Raw genomic sequence first — 25485 nt, forward strand, 5'->3', positions numbered from 1 at the left:
TATCAAATATACATACATGTTTTGCATACTATTTTTTTTTATAAAGATAATGAAATAGGGCAAAGAACTATAACAAACATTATTAATGGAAGTAAAGAGAAGGTAGATATAACTGTTGCTTACTGTATGCTACAATTTTATTGAGTGATGTGACCTTTTTTCTTTTTTCTTTTACCTGTGTATAGTTCATAATTCCTCATTTACTGGAAGATTGATTTGGCAGGATTGATATCCTCTGCAATGTTTTCTAGTAAAAACAAACTTCTAACTCATTTCTGTAACTAATTCATGTTTGGCATTTTTATGATGAGCATAATTTCCGTAGTTACTGTTTACTTTGACTGGTAAATAAGTCTGAATCTGCCTATGTACACTGTCATATCTCCATGGCTTTTTATGGCTGTTTATGCAAATGAAGCAGTGCAGTAGTTTTAGTGTTTGAATGCCAAAAGTTACAATCACATATAAGCAAAGTTACGAGAACCTGCCCAGTGATGCTAAAACATGTGATACATCATCACCTTGGAGCAAGAGCGAATTCTGAACATTGACTGAACCTTTAGTAGGTGAGTAGGATGATGCAATTCAAACATTTTTTTAGTTGGTGGATTTTTAAGGGACTTTCCACTCACCAAACACATGGGGTTCAATTTCAGCATTATTAAAACACAGCCTGTATTTAGAATAATTGAGGTTTAGATTTAAAATTAAATATAATAATATAATAATGGTAGATTGATGATTTGATGAACTGTAGCAAAACATTTAGATTGTAAACCCATAGGTTATGCTTCATATCCCTCTAAGACTTCACTGTAAAAACCAGAGCCTCAAAGAGACAAACTGAAAGACGTGTACATTTACTTTATGAAACCTTTTTTCTGTGAGTGTAGAATGTTATTTGGTTACACCTTAATTTTGTTAAGCTGAAACTGACTTATGCTGTTAAAATCTATATGTTTAAAAGCTTTAAACGTTTTTAAAAATAATATTAAAAATTACATTTGAATGCAAGGCTTTATGCTTCACTAGTGAAGAGAAATAATCAGTTTTAAAATTTTATTTATTAATATAAGTCCTTCTTTTTTTTTAGGGGGCCTTTAAAAGTTCTACAAAAATAATTCTAACTTGCTTCATCTCTGAAACTCAGTCAGTCTTCATTGCAAGTATGGGATGTGTGAGTTCTGTGAAAAAGGGGGGTGATATGAACCATGGGAAGAAATCTCGACCCCCAGAAGTCAACAGATATACCAAAGACCCATCTAAGGTAAATTTAAATATAAAGGATGTTCATTATTCTATTCATTTATTCATTACAGTAGTGCTTGTTGATGTATTTGAAAATTCCTATACTGTACATATTAGTGGTGTAACGTTAAACAAAATTCACGGTTCAGTTCGTATCTCGATTTTTAATTCACGGTTCAGTTCAATTTCGATACAGTTAGGGGGAAGAAATGCAAAATATAAGATTGCTTGTCGTTTTTTATTAACACAGTTTTTTATTATTATTAACATTTGTTATCATTAACATGTGAACAGTTTACTTTAAAAAAAATAAATAATAAAATGCCTGCTCTGTTAAATAATATATAAAAGAATATTTTATAATCTTATATAAAAATAAAATAGAATCAATCAAATTAATGGAATACACTTTTTATTAAATTTATTAAACTAAGTATTCAATGAAATTGGCACAAATGTATTTAATTTATTAAAATTAAATAAATACAAAGTTTAATGAAGTAGTTTACATTTGTTAGACCCCAATTGGGTAATGCAGATGTGTGTGTGTGTGTGTGTGTGTGTGTGTGTGTGTGTGTGTGTGTGTGTGTGTGTGCTATACAATTAATATTTAATTTTCTAAAGATATGATCTACTTTACTGTTTTACTTATTTCAGCCTATTTTAACAAATGTCTTCATTCCTTCCATCCTTCATTCATTCACTCCCTTGATATGCGGAACTGATGCGAAATTGATGCGAAATTCTTGATGGTGGACATAAAACGCTAAAGAATCCACTAGCTCCGGTACAGAGGGAGTAGCCACAGTGACACTGCCCTATACCCCTGGCATTGATGTGTATGTTTATAATAATAATAATAAAGCACTCAAAGTGTGAGGTGGAGACAAAACAAACGTGCAGTCCGCCATTTAATACTACCTTCCGCATGTAAAAAGGATAGCATTCTGTACCAAAAGCCATGTACCTACAAATACGTGTACGGTTATACCCCTAATATATATACACTGCTCAAGCGTAATATTATGACATTATTACATTATGAGAGGTGAAGTGAATAACACATTTTATCTCTTCATCATGGCTACTGTTAGTAGGTGGGTTATATAAGTCAGTAAAGTTGATGTATTAGAAGCAGGAAAAATGGGCAAGCATAAGGATTTGTGTGAGTTGTGTGAGTCAATGACTGGGTCAGAGCATCTCCAAAACTGCAGCACTTGTGGGGTGTTTCCCAATCTGCAATTGTCAGATTCTATCAAATGTAGTCCAAGGAAGTAACAGCGGTGTATAATATCATACACCGCTGAGGCCTAATATGCAGTTAGTGCTCTTCCGCTCCAACCAATGTAACCCATATCTGCATGGATCTGGCTATGTGCACAGGGCATTATCATGCTAGAACATGCATTGGGTCTCCTAGTTCAAGTGAAGGATAAATTAAATGCTACTGCATCCAAACAAATCTTAACAATTGTGTGCCTCTAGCTTTGTACTAACAGTTTGTACAAGAACCACATCTATACACATATATTGATTATATAGTGTGTATATATGTATTCATTTAATTTATTTTCTTTTCTTTTTTTCTTTAAGCATTTTTTTACTTCTGAAAACCTTATAAAATTAATGATTGTGTGCACTGAACCTGAAACAGACTTTCCATTCAAATTATATTCAAATTTATATAATTTGTTGAAAAGTAAACAGTTTCCACTGTGCATCAATGTCACTCTAGTTTTTCTGTCTCTAGAATTCATCACTGTTGCCTGGGCAGGTTCTGCAGAATGCGGATGGTATGCCGTAATATGCAAAACACACACACACACACACACACACACACACACACACACACACACACACACACACACACACACACACATACACACACACACACACACACACACAGCATTGTGGCCGGCCACACATACCCTTCATTCCACAGACCTTCTGTCTGGAAAAAGGTGCCGCAGCATCTCACGACCAGACTGTTTAATACTTTCTTACCCCAAGCAATCAAACTCCTCAACACAAAGTGACTGAACTGTTACACACGCACATGCACATATTCTCTTATTAATGAGAATGCTAATGTTTACATGATGTAGTCCTGTGTGTAGGCCTGATATTGTGCGTAAATTTGTTATTTATGCTGTCTCACATTGCACCCTGGTCCTGAATGAACATATAAAGAATGAGCTTTATTTCACTGTGTACTGAATGTATATGGGTGAAATGTAAAGCCACTTGATGCTTGGATTGATTCCATTTGAAAGTATTGGTAGGCAAGAAAGACAATTGCAATTTCTCAGTTTCTTAATATTTACATCTCGATGTGTTAAACAAAATGGAAAATGAACGAACTTTGTCAGGGGGAACAGGAAAAGGACTGACCCGAAGAGGAGAATAAAGGGGGAATCTCCTCCCCACTCCAAAATTAATAAGGATACTGTATATCAAAAAGAGTAAATGGGTCTTTTAATTTAAACTATTTTAAAGGGGACTGAGTGTCACCATCTAGTTTAACCAGGAACATCTGTACACCCTTGGATCCAAACATATACTTTTGTGGCAGAGACACAACACATAAAATCATGCAGTTACATGCCAAGAGCTTTAGTTCATCTTCACATCAAACATCAGAATGAGGGAAAATGTGGTTTCTGTGACTGTGGCATGGTTGGTGATGCTAGAATGTTTGGTTTGATTATTTTAGAAACCTCTGATCTCCTTTTTTCACACATAAAGGTTTCTAGAGTATACAAAGAACGGACAAAAAAAAACAATCTTCAGGCTAAAACACCACAAAGGAGAATGAGGAGTCTATACAACTGTGTAAATAATCACTCTTTACACCCATGGTGTACAGAAAAGTATCTAAGCATGCATGAAACAAACCATATCCGGTTCCAGACACTGTGTTTTTTTTAAATGTACAATTTGGGTGAGCCTGTGTCCTTAATTGTTCATCCACCTCAAAGTCAAAGTTTTGTGAATGCTGAGATGTTTTTTATTCATCACAGGAGTAAAGAATGATTGAGCTAATATTACAAACAAGGCATTTACACAGACAGAAATGTTACTCACTCAATGTTTTTCTTTTACACACCATTGTGTGTAAACTCTAGAGACTGTTGTGTGTGTGATCCCAGGAGACTGAAGTTACTGAAATACTCAAATAAGCCCTTCTGGTGCCACCAACCATGTCATAGTTAAAGTCATACGTTTACCCCATTCTGATGTTTGACATGAACATTAACTGAATCGCTTTATCTATAACTGCATGATTTGTCTGCATTATGCTGCTACAACATGATTTTCCTGATGACTGGATATCTGAATAAATAAACAGTAGTCTTTGCAGTTGTAAATCAGAAATCTTTAAACAAAATCTTATATAAAATTTGCTTTCTGGTCTTAAATATATATTTAAAAAAAAAGAGCTCTCAGACTTTCATCACGACACATTCTTTATAAACATTTTATGTCTATTAAAGAAAGTAGAAGGCTGTAGTGCAGGGCCAGGTTGGAAACTTTAATTTTGTTTATGTTTGTTTTAAAAAATAAACTATAGAAACTAGGAACTAGTGTATAATGGAAAGTTATGTAAGTGGGAGAGTTGAATGATTTAATTTTAGTTGTCTCTTATGCTCATACAACCGGAAGAGTTATATCTAGAGGAAGCCTCCCACCAGAAGTGAAACAGTTGCACAGAACAAAACAGTAAATAAAAAAAAAAATTAAAGACACTTTTCGGACAACTATTTACAAGAAATAAGGCAAAATTCATTTTCTCTCTCATCTACAGAGCAGTGATGTGTGTTCCCTTTTATTTGAAAGACACAGTATGACAAATAGTGTTTTATTTATTTGTTTCTTTCTTTATATTTGATAAAAACCGTGTTCGTGTTTTCCCAGCTACATCCACAGACAAGATAGCCATCTGCTTATTCACATATGAAGCCGAGAATAAGAATGAGCTCTCGTTCAACAAAGGAGAGAAACTCGTAATATTGGATGAGTGAGTACAGAAAAAATCAGTATGAATCAGTATGAGATTTCCACATCCACACACTGAATGCTCGTTTAATCTTTTTTTTTGTGCGTGTGTATCTATCATTATCATTTTGCATCACTGTTATGTGTGTTATGTCTGTGTGTTAGCAATAGCGAGTGGTGGAAAGCAAAGTCCCGTTCCTCTGGCAAAGTAGGATTAGTACCTTCTAATTACATAAAGCTAGAAGAAACCCTGGATAACAAAGAGTAAGTTATTTTTTAAGATTGTATTATTTTTTTGTCCAGCATATATATATATATATATATATATATATATATATATATATATATATATATATATATATATATATATATATATACAAAGAATTGCATGTACCAATAGTACTAATAGCATTATTAAATGGTTGGGATAATGTAATGGTATATTGGGTGCTAAGATTGTATTATATTGTTTTAACAAAATGAGAATGATAGAGAATATCATGTATATATGTGCTCCCATTGCAACAGTGATGATCAGAGATAAAGTAAAACCGAATTTGCGAAGAAAAACTGTGATTAATGGCCATGAAAACATATTTTTCTATACCTTAAATGGCTCAAAGAATCTTCAAATGATATATTCTTGATGATGTCTTTAGAGTGAAGATAAATGTGATGGTTTTGAACAGTTGTAATTCATTTCAGCCTTGTGAGGTTTTTTATCAGCTGGGTTTGGGTCTCTTTTGTCCTCCATTGCAAGAGCATTTTGGTCAGATTTGACATGTTTTGAAACAGGTTCTCTTACCCAATAAAACAATTTGAGTTTAATATATATGCATTAGGACTCTTCCCTTATATTGTATTGGTGAATATACAGTAAGTCAGGATTTTAACATATGAGAACTGAGACTGTACTCAGCATTCAGTCTTATATAACTGATCTATAAAGTAGGATTTGGTTAGTTCTATGTGTCCCCCCATCTATAACATGTATTATTTTTTTTTTAAAGTAGTTCAGTCTCTCACTGCATCCACAGCTTTAATAGTCCTCAGATCTTTTAGCGAATAAAGCAAACATACATTCTTTCCACTGACTCTTTGTTTCTTTCCAACTCACACTGTCAACTTCAATAATTTTTTTTACAGCTGGTTTTTTAAGAACATCAGCAGAATTACAGCTGAGAGAAACCTGATGGCTCCTGCCAATAAACCTGGTGCTTTCCTCATCCGCGAAAGCGAGACAACTCCAGGTTTGCAGCAAACCTACATTCACTCACTCACTCACTCACTCACTCACTCACTAAATCACTCTCACTAAATCACTCATTCACTCACTCACTCACTCACTCACTCATTCATTTACTCACTAACTCACTCACGCACTCACTTACTCACTCATTTACCCACTCACTTGCTCACTCATTTACTCATTTACTCACTCACTCACTCACTCACTCATTTACTCACTCACTCACTCACTCACTCACTCATTTACCCACTCACTCGCTCACTCATTTACTCACATACTCATTCCTCACTCACTCAATTACTCACTCACTCACTCATTTACCCACTTATTCACTTACTCACTCACTCATTTAATCACTCACTCACTCATTAACTTATTTACTCATTCACTCACTCATTTACTCACTCACTCACTTACTCACTCATTTACTCATTCACTCACTCATTTACTCACTCATTCACTCACTCACTCACTTGCTCACTCACTCATTTACTCACTCACTTACTCATTTACTCACTCACTCACTTACTCACTCATTTACTCACTCACTTACTCACTCACTCACTCATTCACTCACTCACTCACACTAATTTACTCACTCATTTACTCACTCACTCACTCACTCACTCACTCATTTACTCACTCACTCACTCACTCACTCACTCATTTTCTCTTTTACTTACTCACTCACTCACTTATTTACTCACTCATTTACTCACTTACTCACTTACTCACTCATTTACTCACCACTCACTCATTTTCTCTTTTACTCACTTACTCACTCACTCACTCACTTATTTACTCACTCATTTACTCACCACCACTCACTCATTTAATCCCTCACTCACTTACTCATTTACTCACTCACTCATTTTCTCACTTACTCACTCACTCACTCACTCACTCATTTACTCACTCACTCACTCATTTAATCACTCACTCACTCACTCATTTACTCATTTACTTATTTACTCACTCACTCATTTACTCACTCACTCACTCATTTAATCACTCACTCACTCACTCATTTACTCACTCACTCACTTACTCATTTACTCATTTACTCATTTACTCACTAACTCATTTACTCACTCATTTACTCACTCACTCATTTACTCATTTACTCACTCACTTATTTACTCACTCACTCATTTACTCACTCACTCATTTACCCACTCACTCGCTCACTCATTTACTCACTTACTCACTCACTCACTCACTCACTCACTCACTCATTTACTCACTCATTTACTCACTCACTCACTCACTCACTCACTCACTCAATCATTTACTCACTCAATCACTCACTCACTCACTCACTCACTCACTCACTCACACACTCATCTCCACATATGCACGCGCACACACACATGCACACACACACACACACACACACACACACACACACACATACTCACACATGCACACACACATACTCACATGAACACACCCACGCACACAGTAATAGGTAAAATATTTTTAATTCAACAACTGAACAAGCATACCTTTAATGAAACTTAAATAACTGTATTCTATTTTAATGCAGATTTATGCATGTAAACATATCTGTTCTTCTGTACAGGATGTTACTCTATGTCAGTGAGAGACGTGGGTCCTAATGGCTCAGCTGTGGTAAAGCATTATAAGATCCGCCTTTTGGAAAATGGAGGATTTTACATCTCTCCACGAGTCACCTTCAGAACATTAGATGACCTCATTGCATATTATAAGAGTATGTAAACCTGCATATGAGCATAAATATCAAACAGATTTTTTCACAATTATTACTATATACATTCACTTTTATTTACATCTATTTCCGATAATATTAAAATCCCATAAAATGTTTTGCGTTTTAGATTCAGTAAAGTGAATAATGAAAAACATATATTGTGATTTATTAGAATATGAAAAACATAATGCACCAAATGTGTATACCAGGCACATTCTGAAAAAAAATGTGTAAAGATATGACACTGTGTAATTTATTGTGGTTCAAGAGTTTTGCATACAGCATGTTATACTTTATATAGTGACTTACTAACAGTTTGCCTAAATTTTAGTTTCAATTCGCCTCTACTGACTGCAAATAGTCCTCAGACATCTGAAAATATACAGTTTAATCGATTTTTTAAATCTTTTTTTTTATGGCTGTTCTGGTGCTTACACACTTGTGTATCTGTTTGTAGAGCAAGCCAATGGTTTGTGTTATCGGTTAAGCAAACCGTGTGTGAAACCTAAAAATGCAGTCCAATGGGATGAAGATGCTTGGGAAATTTCCAAAGAATCTCTTCATATGACGAAGAAGCTTGGAGCTGGTCAGTTTGGTGAGGTCTGGTTAGGTAAGTGTGTACCATTCAGTTGCCTTTTTTTTATTATTATTATTCCTCCCGAGGTGCATTGAAGGGCAAAGGCCTTATAGCTTACTTGCTGTTTTCATAACAGTTTTGTTATGGGGGACGGGTTGCTAGACCAATGCCCTCAGTTGCCATTACTACATAAAACAAATGGTCAAAGCTTGCTGTCGTCTACCAAACCCACTAAGAAACAACTAAGAAAGTAATTCTACTTTTAGCATGTATTTCTAGTTGATAAACAGTTTAATAAATTAGATTAGCGATTAGATTAGATTACATTACATTACATTACATTCAACTTTATTGTCATTTGGATAATAATGAGTTACTTGAATATTTACCTTTGCTTTCTATCTCTATAGCAACGTATAAAAACACTACCAAAGTGGCGGTGAAGACCTTGAAGCCTGGCAGCATGTCAATTGAGGCATTTCTGCAGGAGGCGAATTTGATGAAAACGCTACAACATGACCGACTTGTCCGTCTTTACGCTGTGGTCACCAAAACACAGCCCCTCTATATCATCACTGAATTCATGGCTAATGGTACACATTAAGGCTGTAACAATATTGCGTTATATCTGCATTTGTGTCTGTTTGGTGCTTATAAATTACAATGGGATTAGTTGTGCATTATACGATATGGACTTCTTTTATGTTGGCGAATATCACTATGCCCTGAAAACACCATCAAACCGAACAGGAATGATGGTGGTGAAAAATTGTATTTGTAATTTTTTTTAATTTTTTTTTTATTCAGACACCCTGTGGAACATTCTAGCTAGCTTTTTTTTATCTTCTATCTAATAAGACAGAGTAAAGCAGTGACATCCTCACTAAACTGTTATTATTAATAACAATAACAACAATGGTATTAACACCTGGTAATGTGTGGTTATAGTAATAGTCATCTAATCGTTTTAGCTCATTTAATTAGGTTCTTAGGTCAAATTCCAGAAAACTTAGCAAATTTAATAGAGATTGTGAACAGTCAAACAGTTTCACACACATATTCTGCATATTTATTATATATACTGTATATATTATATTATATTGGACATTTACTGTAATTCAGACTGAAAATACTGGAAAAAAAGGAGAAAAATTTATCCACCTTTTTTATGTCCAAACATTAGTTTCATATTAGCTAGTTTCAAGGTTTTATTTATTTATTTATTTATTTATTTATTTATTTATTTGTGTTTATTATCCATGTATATGTGTGTGTGTGTGTTCTATGTGTGTGTGTGTGTGTGTGTGTGTGTGTGTGTGTGTGTGTGTGCGCATGTGTGTGCGCGCATGTGTGTGCATGGTTGCGTGTGTGTTTTTTGAGTTGCAGTTGGGGTGGAAATATTGCTGAAGCCTGTTGAGCTTTACTTCCTTAAAAACAAAGAAACAAACAAACTGAATCAAATACTGTACTGTACTGAATTTGTTTAGGATACATTATCTATTCAATCTGAATATTAAATTTTTTTACACCTCTAGTAAACACATTTAAATCTGCATACAAACAAACTACACATCAGCACCTCGTTGGCCATCAATATAACCTTATTTGATTGTTTAAAATGTTTCTGATGTACAGCTTTTTTTTTTTTATCATTATTATTATTATTATTATTATTATTATTATTATTATTATTATTCACATAAACACACTTAACACCATTTGTATTCTCTGTTTCTGTCTGTTAGGAGTTTGCTGGACTTTCTGAAAAGTCCACCAGGCAGAAAAATACAGCTGCCTAAACTGATTGACTTTGGAGCTCAAGTACGTATAATTACACATACATACATACATACATACATACATACATACATACATAAACACACACACACACACACACACACCAAATGATATCAAATAGTCATGTACTACATAGTGCTGTTTATAACAGGTGGTTGATATTCTCAGAATTACATAAATATTTTAAGAGAACTGAGACTTTCTGTGAAGCATGGTGTGTGTAATCAGACTAAAGCAGAAGTCTGGTTTTCAGCATCACTGGGAGTGATTCATAATGGAACTTTTTTGTTGTTTTTTTTTTCTGTGTCAGATTGCAGAAGGTATGGCATACATAGAAAAGAAGAACTACATTCACAGAGACTTGAGAGCTGCAAACGTTCTTGTTAGTGAAAGCCTACTGTGTAAGATCGCTGACTTCGGCCTAGCTAGGGTCATTGAGGACAATGAATATTCAGCCAGAGAAGGTATAGGCAAATAAAGTCAATTCACTTTATCATACTACACTGGCTATGGGTCAATGGGTAGCATGGCTGCTTTTTAGTTGTACTATCTGTTTTGAATTTTTCATGTTCTACGTGTTTCCTCTGACTGAATGACTGATTTGAATTTTTTATCTTCTTCTTCTTCTCCTTTCGGCTGCTCCCGTTAGGGGTCGCCACAGCAGATCATCCGTCTCCATACTACCGAATTTAATTATTAATACTAACTAAACTTCCCCTTTACTTATTACTGCCTATTGTTTTCTCTTATTAAGGTGCTAAATTTCCCATTAAATGGACTGCACCAGAAGCTATAAACTATGGTTCATTCACCATCAAATCAGACATGTGGTCATTTGGCATTCTTCTCTATGAGATCGTCACGTTTGGGAAAATCCCCTACACAGGTTAGTGTGACACTACAGTATCATTCCCTAAACACTTCATAATTCACTCATGCCATTTACTGTTGCACTTTTATGTAACAGAACAGTAATTGAAAGATAACCATTTTACATTATGGTGCAATCAATGTGTTCCCAGTTCGTATGTAATTATCACCTACAAATGACTTTGTATGCATTATTTAGTCCATTTAGGCATGTTTTTTGAAGTGCCTTATGCCCTGCTCATTTAAAAAAAATTATTGTTATAACAAATATTGAAAAGACTTTTGAATGTTGTTTGCTGCTCTCTGGTGGCAAAACATCCTAATTGTTTTTGGGACGTTTAGTCACCATGCATGATTCGAAACCAGGAAATGTCGACACGTTTCAAAATTATGCAAATAATAACCACAAATCCACTTTGGGGATAATGTAAAAGGTTTTGTTATTTTGCCACCTCACCCCAGGTCTAAGCAACAGCGAAGTAATGGCACGAGTGCAGCGTGGCTATCGGATGCAGTGTCCTGAAAATTGCCCAGCCGAACTGTATGAGATCATGGGTTCATGCTGGAAGGCCAAACCAGAGGAGCGACCGACATTTGACTACATACAAAGTGTGCTGGAGGACTATTATACAGCCACAGAGGGCCAGTACCAGAGCCAGCCATAATACTGTGCCATATTCAAAACAAGAACATCATATATAACGGTTTTTTTTGTTATTACATGGGTGCCAGGTTATGGGCTACAAGGAAACACTTCTTAGAAGAAGAAATGCACAAATATGCAATGAAGTTTCAGCAGGTGAAGCTAATACTCTTAGCTGATCTCTTTGAGTGGACCCAATGCATGGTCAACAAACAGAAAAATAACAGGTTTCAGGTTTGTTAGAGATTAAGGTAATAATAGAAGTCTAACAGTTGATCCACCAGCAGATGTTGGAATGACCTGGAATAATCACGAAACTGTAAAAAAACAAACAAAAAAAAACGTACTCAGCTTAGTGCACTATAAAGGTGTGGTCAGATCTTAAAAATGCTGACATTTATGGAACCCCAAAACCCCTCATATTTATCTAATCAGCCCATTACATGGCAGTTGCACAAATAATGAAGGTATTGGTCAAGAGATTCAGATAATGTTTCAATAAAAATGATAATGGGGTTCACAAGTTCAGATGGAAAGAAAGGTAAAGGTTTTTTTCTCGTCACATACCTTACAGCACAGTGAAAAGCTTTTCTTTGCATATCCCAGGAATTTTGGGAAGCTGGGGCCAGATTGCAGGGTCAGCCATGTTACAGTACCCCTGGATCACAATGGGGCTGAGGGCCTTGCTCAGGGGCCCCCCCAGAGTGGCATCCAGCTCTCTGATCAGTAACCCAGATCCCTAACCACCAAGCTGACCACATGCCACCAAGCTCACCACAAGTCGCTGTCAGCCTCAAAAGAGGAATCAGAAGCTACAGTGGGCACAAACGGAATATATTCAGATTGCCTGGGCTTTTTACACCCAGGCTTCAGCAATTTGCTTCATGAGATCTTTCAAAATGTTCATAATGGGATCGGATAGTGTTTTTATTTTTTAAGTTACTGTAGCCTTTCCATCTGTTCAAACCGGTTGGATCATTTACCACAGACGGCATTTCTGCCCAATGTACAGACTTGGCACATAAGGTGGCCAGTAAGTGAAGGAAAGAATTGTGCTCTAAATAGTTGTAACAATTCATTTCTGAGAATCTCTTTTGTAAATAAGGTTTTTTTTTTGTGTTCTCCAAAACTGGAAATTGATGCAAACCAATATTATAATTTGTCCATTATTAGTAACCCTATATGGAACCTGGTGTACATTGGTACATATGTAATTAGTAACTGCCTCATGTTAGCATCAATTACCATGCATATTTATTAGATTAGGATTTTATGTGAAACTAACTGCTTTCAGAATACAAGACAGTTTGTGGTAAAAAGGAATTTATTAAACAAATAAGTAATTACAATAAAACACCTGCTTGAGCAAAGATTTTACACACTCCACTAGTTGGGCTTTTTTCTCAATGCTGTCGTAGTGCGGACTGATTTTCTGATTGTGCGGCAGAGATTTCCTGAGGACGGGGACGACATGGATTCTTTGATGTTCACCAGCAGTCCCCTCTTCGGACGAGATTGTCCTACAGGGTCACGGGTTAGTTTGGCGAGGTCCTCCTTTACACCATGCAGCTCCAGCTCTCTCTCGGTGAGCTCCCCTTGCAAATGCTCAGTTTCTCGCTCCTATTTACAAAGACAGCGAGGCATGAACAAGTGTCGTACAGCTCTAAGTGTTCATGTTCACAGACCACCATGTTCACATACCTGATAATTGAGCCTATTCTGTAAATTTTGAACCTCAGCAAGTTTCTCCATGTAGCTCTCTCCAGCTTCCTGGAGAGTCTCACTCAACTCCTTGATCCGCTTCTCAAGTGAAACAATCAACTAGATAGAAGGAAACAAAAAAAAAAATAAATAAGACTAATTGTTTACAATGGAAAATAAAATGTTGCCCTTTTAAACCGTGTAAGCATTTGACTGACAATGGTTGTGACCACTGAGGGAAGCAACACTACCAATCAATAGCTATTTGAAGTGATCGTTATCTTCTTATGATAAAGCATCTCACCTGATAAGTGACCTTTTCTATGGGAAACCCCTCCCTCATTCATCAGTCAGAAGGCTGATTGAATGGTTTGAGTAGCATGCAAATAACAGACTATATCATTGCCTTCAGTCACCAGATCTCAACCCAAAGAACTTCGATTTTGGACTGATCCCTCATCCCCCACAATTAAAACACCAGCTGAGGCAATATATTTTGGAAGAATGGCTTTAAATCACTCACTGTTCCAGAGTGTTGTGGAAAAGGAGACCAGGTGTCCTAGACACCTTGGGTTTTCACATTATATTTGGACTCTATGAAGCTCAGCATAGACCCATTGCTCAGACAAAAAAAAAAATATCAAGTAGTCTGCTTGTGTCAGTTTCTCCTCATATGCAGCTCGATAACATACCCTACCTCTTGTTTTTCTGCGCACACCTGTTCCACAGCACATTTCTCCTTGTACAGAAGCTTGAACCGTTCAGAATCTGAAGCGTAAGGGGGGGGGGAAAAAAAAATAACCTGATATGCCCATTTTGACCTAAAAAGTCAAAGAAATTTCCACATGCACACAATCAGCCAACCGGTCTCCTCAGTGTTTAGTTGCATCAGGTCTGTCTGTGTGGAGTTTTCCTGCTGAAGAACCAATGCAGTACCACGTTGCTTCTGTTCCAATTCATTCACACGCCTCTCAAGCTCCTAATTAAAGAGGAAACAATCACTCATTAAACTCTTCAGAACAAGACAATTTAGTGAATGTATTTCACTTGCACACCTTGGCTCGGTCCTGTTCAGCAGTGAACTCTTCTAGTGGGACGTATTCTTCTTCTAGCCGTTCCAGCGCACACTGGTAGGCATGCTCCTTCAGCGCCTCTTTATACATTTCAAATGTGCTGTCCATTTTCTCCTCGTAACTCTCCTTCAGGTCTGCCATCTGACGACTAAAAAGTAGACCATCTCTGATCAACTAATTTCCAGATTCAGCTTCTTTTTTATTACTTTTATCTTCTACACGGAATGGGCCAGTTGTAAGAAAACGTTCTTGGGTTGTAAGAAAAAAGGGGGAAAATTTCCTATTTCCTTATTATTTTTTTTTTTACAAGTGTTTGAAGGACTATTTGTTTGCGACATTTAAAAAAGTATTAATTATAAATAAGCAAACGGCTATGTCCCCAGCCTCGTTATGCTTGAGCAAAACCATCCGGTTAGATTTTGTGTGTCTGTTATATATAAAAAGCAAGACCTTCACATGTTTAGCCATAATCATTATGATTGGAAAAGAGCAAAACATCACACCCAATATATGGTGAGTTATGCATTTTGAAGCATTTATGTATCTCACCTGTGAAGTTCCTCAATCTCCATGATTTGCTGCATCATGGCATCTCCCATCTCTCTGCGGATCTGAATCTCCTGCAGCAGATTTTTCTTCCTCTCAGTCATCAGCTTCGCCCGAAGACTTTCCACTAAGTTTAATAGCTCCTACACAGTCATTTAATTGAACAAGCCTTAGTTTCTATTTATTATAAATGAGTTTCGTGTTTGCTATCAGTATATTGCATTAAAGCTGGCGTTACATTGTAACAAATGTTACCTCCTGGGGTAATATTGACATATCTGCCTCTTCGTCACCGTCCAACAGCTCCTCCTCTGACAAGTAGTCATCCACTGCCTGGCTATCAATCACCCCATTGTTTAGCAAAGGCTTTCCATCCCGACCAAGCAAGCGTGGTGCTAGACACTCAAGAGACCGAGGTTGGATCACCTGGACCACCTGTCAGGCAAAAGGTTATATTAACTGTTCTGGTAAGCCATTTCCATAGAATGTGTCCATCCAACCTTTATCTAAAGAGTTATTTATTTTTTTCTAGCATATAGGTCACTATAGAAGTACCTCTTTGGCAACAGCAGAGAATTTCATGACATGCAGAGTCTCATCATAAGTTGAAGCACACTGATTAATGTTCACAATCATGGAGGCTCTACCACGACCACAAAACACTCCCTGGAAAAGGCGGGTCAGTTTGCTTTCACGAAAAGGAATGTAGCTGTTCTTCGCCCTAGAAAAGGTGGAGGTTAATCCAGTAGCGTGACACCAGAATAATATGACCCAGTTTCATAGTACTGGATACATCATTACACACACTAAAAAAATAAAATAAAATAAAAACCCTCCTTGTATTAGTTCAGGCAAAACATGCATATATAGAATAAACACTTTTATAGATTACAATTATTCTTTCAAATGAAACTCCAATTTTAGTGCATTATCCTCACTCACACATTTGATGCCTACTCGTTTACAAGATAATTGGTAGAGCAAGAAAAGTCAACATACATTCCAGACTAATCAAAGACCAGGTTCTCAAAACACTTCTATAATTTTTGAAGAGCATGTGCTCATGTCCTCAAAAGACTGAAACATCATCCTGAAATTTAATCAAAGTGGTCAATACAAAGCCATTTCCTTCAACAGAACATCCATACCTGTCACCTTGGTTGTTGCGGAGCCCTGCTATGCATTTTCCCAGAATCAGCAGGGAATTGTTGATGTTTCCAGCTTCCTTTAGACGTTCCCCAAACGTTTGTGTCTTATTGCATCGTTCCGAACCCGCTAGGTCACACAAAGAAAGCCTGGCGGGGGGAAAAAAGGTAATTTATACCAGTCACAAAAAAAAAAAAACAAACTCATGCATGTACAGTGAAAAACAAACTTACTCTGATATGCCTTGGACATCAGCGCCATCAATGCGTAAGAGCTTGATGGAAAAGATGCTGTGGCTGTTTACAAAACAAAATGAAGTAAAAAAATTTTTGTCCAATAATACACTTCATCGACTATGGAGATCATGAAAGATGATACACATTGCTAAAATGGTAAAAGGTTTTAAAGATTTTTACAGAATTTTACCTTCTGCTGGATGACTGGTTCATTTTGGTAGCTGCAGCACTACGATTCTTGTTCCCTACACGTAAAACCTTAGCTGCCTCTTCTGCACTCTGTACATGAACCCACCTCAGATCTATAACATACACAGGAATAACACTGTTGCATGGCGCATGGCTTACATCAAATTTAAATATCGATTTACAATCCATGCTTATAATACAGTTTGGGTGTAATGGATAAGCAATATATGAAAATTAAATACATGGCCACAAGGGGTAGTAGTAACACCTCAAATGCTCAAATTGAGTCAAGTCTTATGGGAAGTCCCCAGGTGCTGGGACTCCCCATAACTCTGGTCCCCAGGGAGGCCACCCCCAGTCTATTTTTTACTTGTCATGGGGGGATCCCTAATGCCTTATGGGGGGGTTCCAGATCCCCCCAGCCCCCCTCAATTTAAGCACTGGGTGGGGGTATGGTAATCGGTGGACAAAAAGCATGTGGTCACCTCTAACATAAGAATTCCCAGCACTGTCTTCACACAAACGCAAAGCAGCACGCCTCTTTGTTCTGTTAGAGAGCGCAGGCTGCAGCAGGTCGTACACTTGCTCATTGTAGATCTCGTAGTAAGCAACCCACAGAGAGTAGACACACTGCACATCACTGATCGCTCCCTCTGCACTGTCCACTGGGAGACCATAAAAGAAACATGATGCTGCAATTCTGTCTACTTTTTTTGCCAAGCAAATTTTTATTCCAATATCACCTGTTTGATCATAAGAGACTCCAGAGAATGAGAGACTGTTGATTGAAGAGGAGGAGGAACTCCGACTCCTGCTGGTTCTGGAAGACTCTGAGTCCTGTATGTTATAAATAAAATCCATCCTCATATTTCATGCAAGTATGCATTAATTTTAAATGTTAATATTAGTAGAAATCATTGTATATATAGGATTTTATCCAGCCATTGGACACAAGTGTTGCTACCTCTTTCAGCATACTGAAAAGTGCAGTCTTGGCAGCTCTCTCTAGCCGGAGCTGATCAGGATCCAGTTTCTGCACATCCGAGTTCAGGTACGGCCTCAGGTCCATATGTGAATACATCCGCCCATTGATATGGCGGAACACTGTGTCCAGAGCACGTGGCAAAATACCAGGGTCTTTTGTAGAACCTGCGTTTATACAGACACTAGTCTAGTCCTAAATATCACAATAGGTAAAAATATCCTTAACCTCCTTACATATTATGTGAACTATAGTGCATTCAGAAAGTATTTACAGCAATTCACTTTTTCCATATTTTGTGATTTATTATATTACTTTTCCCAAAATGGTTTAACTTCATTATTTTCCTTCAAAGTTCTACAAACAATACCCCATAATGACAAAGTGACAAGTGTGCTTGAAATCTTTGTATAATGAAAATAAAAAACTTGAAAATAATAAATAACCACATGTACATAAGTATTCACAGCCTTTGCTCAATACTTTGTTGAAGCACCTTTGGCAACAATTAAGTCTTTTTGAGTATGATTCAACAAGCTTGGCACACCTATTTTTGCACGGTTTCGCCAATTCTTTTTTGCAGAACCTTTCAAGCTCCATTCATGTTGGATGGGGCGCAGCCATTTTCAGATTTCTCCAGAGATGTTCAATCGGGTTAAAGTCTGTGAATGTCCTTGAGTTGCCCAGCCAGATCCCAGAGTCGTCCAGTAGACACTCCTTTGTTATCTTGGCTGTGTGCTTAGGGTCATTGTCCTGTTGGAAGATGAATCCTCGTCCCAGTCTGAGGTCCAGAGCGATCTGAAGCAGGTTTTCCCTCAACATTTACGGCATTCAGCAGACGCCCTTGTCCAAAGCGACGTACAAAAGTGCTTCGAGTCTCTAGCAATTAATAAATCTACACTGGTATGCTACATTACAAACTTAATATAAAAATCAGACTATAACTCGATTTTTACAAAGCAAACTTGGAAAGTGCTTATTTAAATGTTTCAGGAAGAAGAAGGTCTTCAACCGTCGCTTCAAGATAACCAAGGACTCTGCTGTACAGACATCTAAAGGAAGTTCATTCCACCACCTCGGTGCCAGAACAGAGAAAAGCGTTGAAGTATACATACCTCTCATTCTGAGAGAAGGTGGTACCAGTTGTGCAGTGCTGGAGGATCTCAGACAGCGTGGTGCAGTGTGAGGTGTGATTAGGTCTCTGAGTTAAGATGGTGCTGGTCCATTTTTGGCCTTGTAGGCAAGCATCAGTGTATTGAATCTGATGTGTGCAGCTACCGGAAGCCAGTGAAGGGAGCACAGCAGTGGGGTGGTGTGGGAGGACTTGGGGAGATTTAACACAGGTTGTGCAGCTGCGTTTTGGATCATTTGTAGTGGACGAATAGCATTCAGAGAAAGACCTGCCAGCAGAGAGTTGCAGTAGTCCAGTCTCAAAATGACGAGACTGAACTAGCACCTGGGCCGACTGTGTGGATCTTGACCTGGTGATAAATCAGGCATGTCTGCACATTTCTGTGTTCATCTTTCCCCTCAATCCTGACTAGTCTCTCATCTCAGTATAATGCCACTGAAAAACATCCCCACAGCACAATGCTGCCACCATCATGCTTCAATGTAGGATTGGTATTGGCCAGGAGAAGAGCTGTGCCTGGTTTTCTCCAATGTTTCCCCCAATGTTCAAACTTTGGTCTGAGAGTCAGTCAGGTGCCTTTTGGCAAACTCAATGCAGGCTGTCAGGTGCCTTTTACTAAAGAGTGGCTTCTGTCTGGCCACTTAACCATATAGGCTTGATTAGTGGAGTGCTGCAGAAATGGTTGGTCTTCTGGAAAGTTCCATGGTGCTCATTGGGACCTTCAATGCTGCAGAAATTTTTCTGTACCCTTCCTCACATCTGTGTCTTGATACAATCTGGTCTCAGGGGTCTACAGACAATCCCTTGGACTTCATGGCTTAGTTTGTGCTCCGACATGCACAATTTACTGTAGGACCTTATATAGACAGGTGTGTGCCTTTCCAAATCATATCCAATCAACAGAATTTACCACAGAAACCTCAAGGATGATCAGTGAAAACAGGATGCACCTGAGCTCAATTTTGAGTGTCATGGCAAAGGCTGTGTGTGATCACATAGATGGATTTTTTTTTTTTTTTTTTTAAACAAATATGCAAAGATTTTAAACAAATTTTCACAATGTCATTGTGGTGTATTGTTTGTCGAATTTTGAAGAGAATAATGAATTTAATCTATTTTGGAATAAGGCTTTAACGTAAAATGTTGAGTAAACATGACGCACAATACTTTTTGGATGCACTGTATATCCTCTGATTAAAATCTGTGAGATTAAAGTTAAAGAAAAAACAAAAAATAAAAGCATACAAAAGGATCAATTATTCATTGTATGATGTCAAAATCCATTTAACTAAATTTTATAGCAGTACTTTTCTTAAAATGTTATTTCTGACTTTCAAAACAAACCACCAACTTGCGTTATAGTATTTGTGCAAATCTCCAGTAAAATACTCCATGCCTTGTACAGTATGAGTCTTCCCAGCGTTGGTTACTCCATAGCTGAACACCAGTGCATTTCTGCCATGCAGAAAGTCCTGAACTTGCAATCTGATCGTGCCATCAAAGAACTCCGCTTGAGTCGACTCTGGCCCAAAAATCTACATCATAAACATAGTTTCTTAAAACTGCATAGAGAAGGCCATAAAAAGGATTTGACTTAGTTCTAAGAAAGTACCTTGGTAAAGCTGAACTTGTGCACCTGCTGCCCAATGCCTTTTTCACTGCATTTCATAGTAGCAGAGCCTTTAGGGGCATGAAGCATTGCAGTTTCTGCACTCTCGAACACTACACAACCCTGAAGGAGGAAACCCAAACAGAATATGATTTGCACATTCAGTTCCTCAAAATCTGTCCCTTTAAATAAATGCTTTTGCACTATACCAATACTGAATAAGCAGCAAAAACAGGACTGTCTAAAGGGTTCCTGATGACCAAGAACCACCAGGTTAAACAACACAATCAACTACAACACAGAACACAAAATCATCAAGGCCAGCAAGCACAAACCTGGTCCTCATTGTTATTGAGCTCCTCCTTACTAAAAGGACGAACTCTGAGAAATACTCGAAGCTGCTGCTCACATCCATCAACAGACTCGTTCTGTGAACATGCAAACAAGGTCAAATTATCAGGGCTACTAGAGTCAAATGAAGGTTTAATGGCACCCTGTCTACCTGTGACGTGATGGACGAAACACCAGAAAGTTCAGGGAGCTCGATGTGATGAGGATCACAAGCTGTCGACTCCATGGCCACCAAAACAGTGCCATCGTGAGTCAGGTCAATAGTTGCTGCCATGACTGTGACGAAAAATGAATAAATAAATAAAATAAGACATACATTTTATAAAAAAAAAAAATATGTTTTCTGCTTATCAAATACCTTTAGAAGTAACCAGTAACCAATTTTATCCCCACTTCATCTAGTGATGTCAAACTGTCTTTGTTTGAAATGGCAAGCTGGACACAACACATTCAGATTTAAAGCCAGAAGAAACCCAAGAGGAAGACAGCTTTATCCACTTTCTGTGATGAGTCAAAACCACGCCCCAAAATTCCACTTAGCCAATCATGTTAGTCATAAAAACAGCCCACCAATCAGATCTGAGCATTAATCATCTTCATGAGTATGGAGGTTGCAACTATCTGCTGAAACATTGACTGCTGAAACATTACTGCACTTCATAGACCCTTGTATGCTCATACATATAGTGAAACTACAAAAGCATAGCTACTGAAATTATAAATCCCAATATACTTTTGTTAAATTAATAATGAATATCGATTCATTTATGCATCAGCCAACCTAACAAGTTAGAGGTCTACAGCATAAATCAGGCCTTTCTAACTATTTGGCTCATTTTACATTCAATTTACATGATTACATACTAGACACAATAGAATAAAAATGGTCGTTTGCAGGGTAAAATTGTTTGAACTCATTACACAGAGAGAAAAGGTTTGGAAATGCGTCATCTGAAACACTTTAGACAGTTGAATGTTCAATAAATTATTAAATCATTAAGTAATGCAAACTTGATCTTTGACAAATGTTCAAAAAGAAAATGTTAACATTCCATGGCCAGAGCTTCTGCTAAAACTATTCAAAACTGCAAGTGGTTCATGGGTTCTTTGACAGTTTAACCTTGAATATATGGGGATCCTGCATTTTGTAGTTCTCTCCATCTTCCAAAAACATCCATTCCAGTACTTCCTAAAGCTATCATTAAATGGAATTGTTGTCCATTATCATAGTGTATTTCAGTTTTAAGAATGTATGCATAAACAGATTTAACAATTACTGCTGCATGTGATCTCAATTATCTGCTTAATCAGCCCTCATAGTCGCAGCTGAACTCTGAGCAGGTAAACTTTTTTCAGAAAACTAGAAATATTAAATATAAAGCAAGCAAAGTCTAAACTGGTGCATGGCATAATGTAGAAAGAACCAAGGACTCTGATCCTAGGTCGATCCTTTATGAATAAACAGACATTATGCTTTAACTCTTGGTGCTGCATCAGACCACAAAGACAAAACCACAATGTTTAATCCAACTTTTCTTTTATTGCACAGTCATGAAAAGGTCAATGCTGTTCATTCTGGCAACACAGAGCATCTTATGCGTCTGCGATGGTAACCTCAACTTCTACACCAGGCTCGATGCTGATGCTGGTGATCTGCTTGACAATCTCAGAGGGGCTGTGAAGGTCAATGAGGCGTTTGTGAATCCTCATCTGAAACCTATCCCAGGTCTTGGAACCCTCTCCACAAGGAGTCTTACGAGTGGTAATACGCAGAGTCTGAAAGAAAAAAAAAAAAGAAAAATAGATATTGATAGAATGACAAGAAATATGAACACATTTTATAAACCACATTAGTCATTTCACTGTATCATACATTAATCAATTATCCTTAAAAAAAAATTTTTTGCACAGTGCTCATCTGCTCCCCCCCAACCAAAAAAAAAAAAAAAAAAAAGGGGGTTTACACTTAAAACAAAAAAAACTTCATGCCTTTAATAGCAAATAGGCACATTCCTGTTATTTACTTAACTTTTTTTTACCATAAATAAAAAAAAATGCTTATTTTTTCCCTACTTTCGTGATTACAACTGTTCTGTTCCCATGCATTATTTACCTTGGTGGGCATGCGCACTGGTCCTTTCACCTTAAGATTCTTCTCCTTGGCACCACGGATCAGATCAGCACACACTAAAGAGACAACAGTTTCACATCAGGAAAAACCACACACAAGGCAAATCCTAAGCCTGAGTGCGACATCGGCTCAGAATAGCGTATAATTTGTAATTCACATAGAATCATTGTAATGAAATGTTGTCCTCATTGCCAGGGGATGCTCATAGAAAAGAAAACATTTGGATACCAACCTTTTTCAAGAGACTTGACGTTACGGCTGGTGAGGGTGATCCGGATGCGGTGAATGGCCACCTCAGCCTCGACGGGAGCTTTGCCAGTGTCTTTGAATGCCTGCAAGTTAGAAACAGGCATCAAGGAACAAATTTTATTTATCGACCTACTCAAATGTATCCATAAACACTGTCCGAGAAGCCATTCTGTACGCTTTAAACTTTCACACAGATTTAGTTCTTGGTGCATTTTAATCAAACCCTGGTGTGATGCACTGAACATGAGAACACAAGAAACTTGAGTCAAAAACTGAATATATAAAAAAAAAAAAATGCAGCAAAGAGACTCAAATCAGGATGGATTTTAATGTTAGGAGCAAAAAACTGCGAGGGAAATTAGTCACTTTCTGAATATCTGGAAACTAATTTCTAATTGTATAGTATATGACCAATGGGAAAACCAAGCAACACATTAGTTTGAATTCAAACTGCATGAGAATTTTCCCAAAAACAACTTTTACAGGAATGACGTCAAAACTCAATGATCAAGCGACCAGGAACACATTACATATAAACTACATACTAGACTATACCTTAGGCACCAAACTTGATCAAAATTAGTATTTATTTTCTATTATTGGAAGCCAAATCAGGCGAATCATCAAGAGAAACCCTCCAAGTGCTCAAAAAAAACCCACACACATACATACAGATATCTATATACATACATACACATATATATATATATATATATATATATATAAACATAAACAACTATAAACAGTCACAACAGACAAATCCTTTAAGGGGAAGCTAACAAGCTAACACGAGCAGCACGTGCACCAAGAAAAACACCATTTGAAAGACATTTCGAAAAGGCAGTGTAATAATAGCAATAATAATAATATTCAATTAAAACATTTACCATAATTGAGTATTCCTGACCGACTTATTCGTGAGAAATAAAGCGAACAGCGGTGAGCCAGGAAACACAAAGACACGCACCGTGTGCTTTATGCACGAAAAAGGGAAGGCTTCAGGCCTGCTCAGAGTCTTATATATGGAACATCCGGGTACCGCTCAACCTCGGTGCAGCGTCATATCGTGGAGGAGAAAAAACCAATAGAAAGGGCAGGTTCGAGGCGGGAGCGGATCGCGTGAGATGATTGGTTGCTTTGGCGAATGATTGACAGCGTCTCCGCCCACTGACGTCAGCGTCCAGAAGCGGGACAGAGGGTCAGCGGGTTCACTGGGCGCTCCAGGATATGCGCTCACTGACGCGCTGCAGGTCCAGCTCAGACTGCCATGTTGTGCATCACTAGGACTATAAGGAGAGAATCCACCGTTAATTTCACGTCTTCACATCATTCGCATGTACGGTCATACATCTGAATGAACTTTTTCTCTCAAATGAACAACAAAGTTGTAACTTGTGACTGTAGAAAACCATAAACCATGTGAACAATATCAGCAGTCTGGAGCAAACCCAGTTCTGAAGATATAGTGTGGTCTAATCAGAGCCAAGCACACCATAATGTTTAATGAATACATTTCACTAAGGCAGGGATGAATTTAAAATAAATAAGCATTGAAAGGGCATTAAGAATTAATACAGATGGCATAAAAACAAAGCCTCATCTTGGGTGAATAAAATCTAAACATAAACATGATAAACAGAATATAGTTTTTCGATTGCACTTTGGCTTGTCTGCATATGTTTTGAAGCTTTATGTGTCCGAAATTGTAACTTGAATAGCTTGAAAAGCATAGCTAACATATTATATTCACTATATTCATCTAATACACATCATTTAATTCAATACACGTTTGTGTGGAGCTTTTGGACTTGGTAAGAAAAGAGAGTAAAAAATAGCACAAAGGAATTTATACATACCACAGACATCGAGGCAAGGAAACTTCACTTTTTCATATTTGTAACAATTATAATACAATAAAAAAAAGTACAATAAAATAAGGTGTGTGCTGCATGTTCAGTAATGATCCAGGGAAATATTGCTGATTATCCAAAGCACAAATGCAGGACAGGTACTTAGCATGCGTGCATA

At 37.3% G+C, this 25485-nt stretch overlaps 3 protein-coding genes and 1 non-coding gene across 5 annotated transcripts; 1 reads left to right on the forward strand and 3 right to left on the reverse strand.

The window, feature by feature from the left end:
• Window positions 1-417: 417 nt before the first annotated feature.
• LOC124387324 (tyrosine-protein kinase Lyn-like) lies at window positions 418-13489 on the forward strand. 2 transcript variants are annotated; one of them, XM_046851601.1, is made up of 13 exons: window positions 418-566; window positions 1094-1267; window positions 2999-3041; window positions 5164-5266; window positions 5410-5508; window positions 6391-6494; window positions 8076-8225; window positions 8683-8835; window positions 9213-9396; window positions 10548-10623; window positions 10910-11063; window positions 11354-11485; window positions 11932-13489. In XM_046851601.1, the coding sequence occupies exons 2-13, from the start codon at window positions 1169-1171 to the stop codon at window positions 12132-12134; spliced, it is 1500 nt and encodes a 499-aa protein (XP_046707557.1). In that variant the 5' UTR covers window positions 418-566; window positions 1094-1168; the 3' UTR covers window positions 12135-13489. The 2 variants fall into 2 exon arrangements, with proteins under 2 accessions (XP_046707557.1, XP_046707558.1); XM_046851602.1 differs by having other exon boundaries at window positions 435-566; window positions 1151-1267; window positions 9213-9395; window positions 10547-10623.
• zgc:56231 (uncharacterized protein LOC406257 homolog) lies at window positions 13419-21587 on the reverse strand. Its single transcript, XM_046851600.1, has 19 exons — window positions 21436-21587; window positions 21229-21353; window positions 21062-21154; window positions 20730-20849; window positions 20514-20652; window positions 17968-18152; window positions 17747-17840; window positions 17489-17668; window positions 17005-17116; window positions 16812-16874; window positions 16581-16727; window positions 15988-16153; window positions 15688-15867; window positions 15436-15575; window positions 14869-15034; window positions 14678-14792; window positions 14511-14581; window positions 13814-13933; window positions 13419-13732 (listed from the first exon to the last, which is right to left on the reverse strand). Exons 2-19 carry the CDS (start codon window positions 21349-21351, stop codon window positions 13499-13501), a joined length of 2448 nt encoding a protein of 815 aa, XP_046707556.1. The 5' UTR covers window positions 21352-21353; window positions 21436-21587; the 3' UTR covers window positions 13419-13498.
• A 1010-nt stretch (window positions 21588-22597) lies between these two features.
• Window positions 22598-24501, reverse strand: rps20 (ribosomal protein S20). The gene is made up of 4 exons (XM_046851603.1): window positions 24345-24501; window positions 23441-23540; window positions 23191-23264; window positions 22598-22853 (listed from the first exon to the last, which is right to left on the reverse strand). Exons 1-4 carry the CDS (start codon window positions 24345-24347, stop codon window positions 22671-22673), a joined length of 360 nt encoding a protein of 119 aa, XP_046707559.1. The 5' UTR covers window positions 24348-24501; the 3' UTR covers window positions 22598-22670.
• On the reverse strand, window positions 23331-23402 carry LOC124388179. The gene has a single exon (XR_006926361.1). It is a non-coding gene; the product is annotated as a small nucleolar RNA U54 (small nucleolar RNA).
• Window positions 24502-25485: the final 984 nt, after the last annotated feature.

Source organism: Silurus meridionalis, chromosome 6, assembly GCF_014805685.1.
Source record: "Silurus meridionalis isolate SWU-2019-XX chromosome 6, ASM1480568v1, whole genome shotgun sequence".
NCBI lineage: Eukaryota > Metazoa > Chordata > Actinopteri > Siluriformes > Siluridae > Silurus > Silurus meridionalis.

Coding starts and splice junctions, on each gene's coding strand:
- LOC124387324 (XM_046851601.1), top strand. CDS start 1,169: ATGGGATGTGTGAGTTCTGTGAAAAAGGGGGGTGATATGAACCATGGG. Junction 5,509..6,390: donor GAAACCCTGGATAACAAAGA/GTAAGTTATTTT, acceptor TTTTTTTTACAG/CTGGTTTTTTAAGAACATCA. Junction 11,064..11,353: donor TGAATATTCAGCCAGAGAAG/GTATAGGCAAAT, acceptor TCTCTTATTAAG/GTGCTAAATTTCCCATTAAA.
- zgc:56231 (XM_046851600.1), bottom strand. CDS start 21,351: ATGGCAGCAACTATTGACCTGACTCACGATGGCACTGTTTTGGTGGCC. Junction 20,850..21,061: donor TCAATAACAATGAGGACCAG/GTTTGTGCTTGC, acceptor TTCCTCCTTCAG/GGTTGTGTAGTGTTCGAGAG. Junction 17,669..17,746: donor AGTCTCTTATGATCAAACAG/GTGATATTGGAA, acceptor ATGGTCTCCCAG/TGGACAGTGCAGAGGGAGCG.
- rps20 (XM_046851603.1), bottom strand. Junction 23,265..23,440: donor CGTCAAGTCTCTTGAAAAAG/GTTGGTATCCAA, acceptor TTGTCTCTTTAG/TGTGTGCTGATCTGATCCGT. Junction 22,854..23,190: donor CAGTGCGCATGCCCACCAAG/GTAAATAATGCA, acceptor TTTTTCTTTCAG/ACTCTGCGTATTACCACTCG.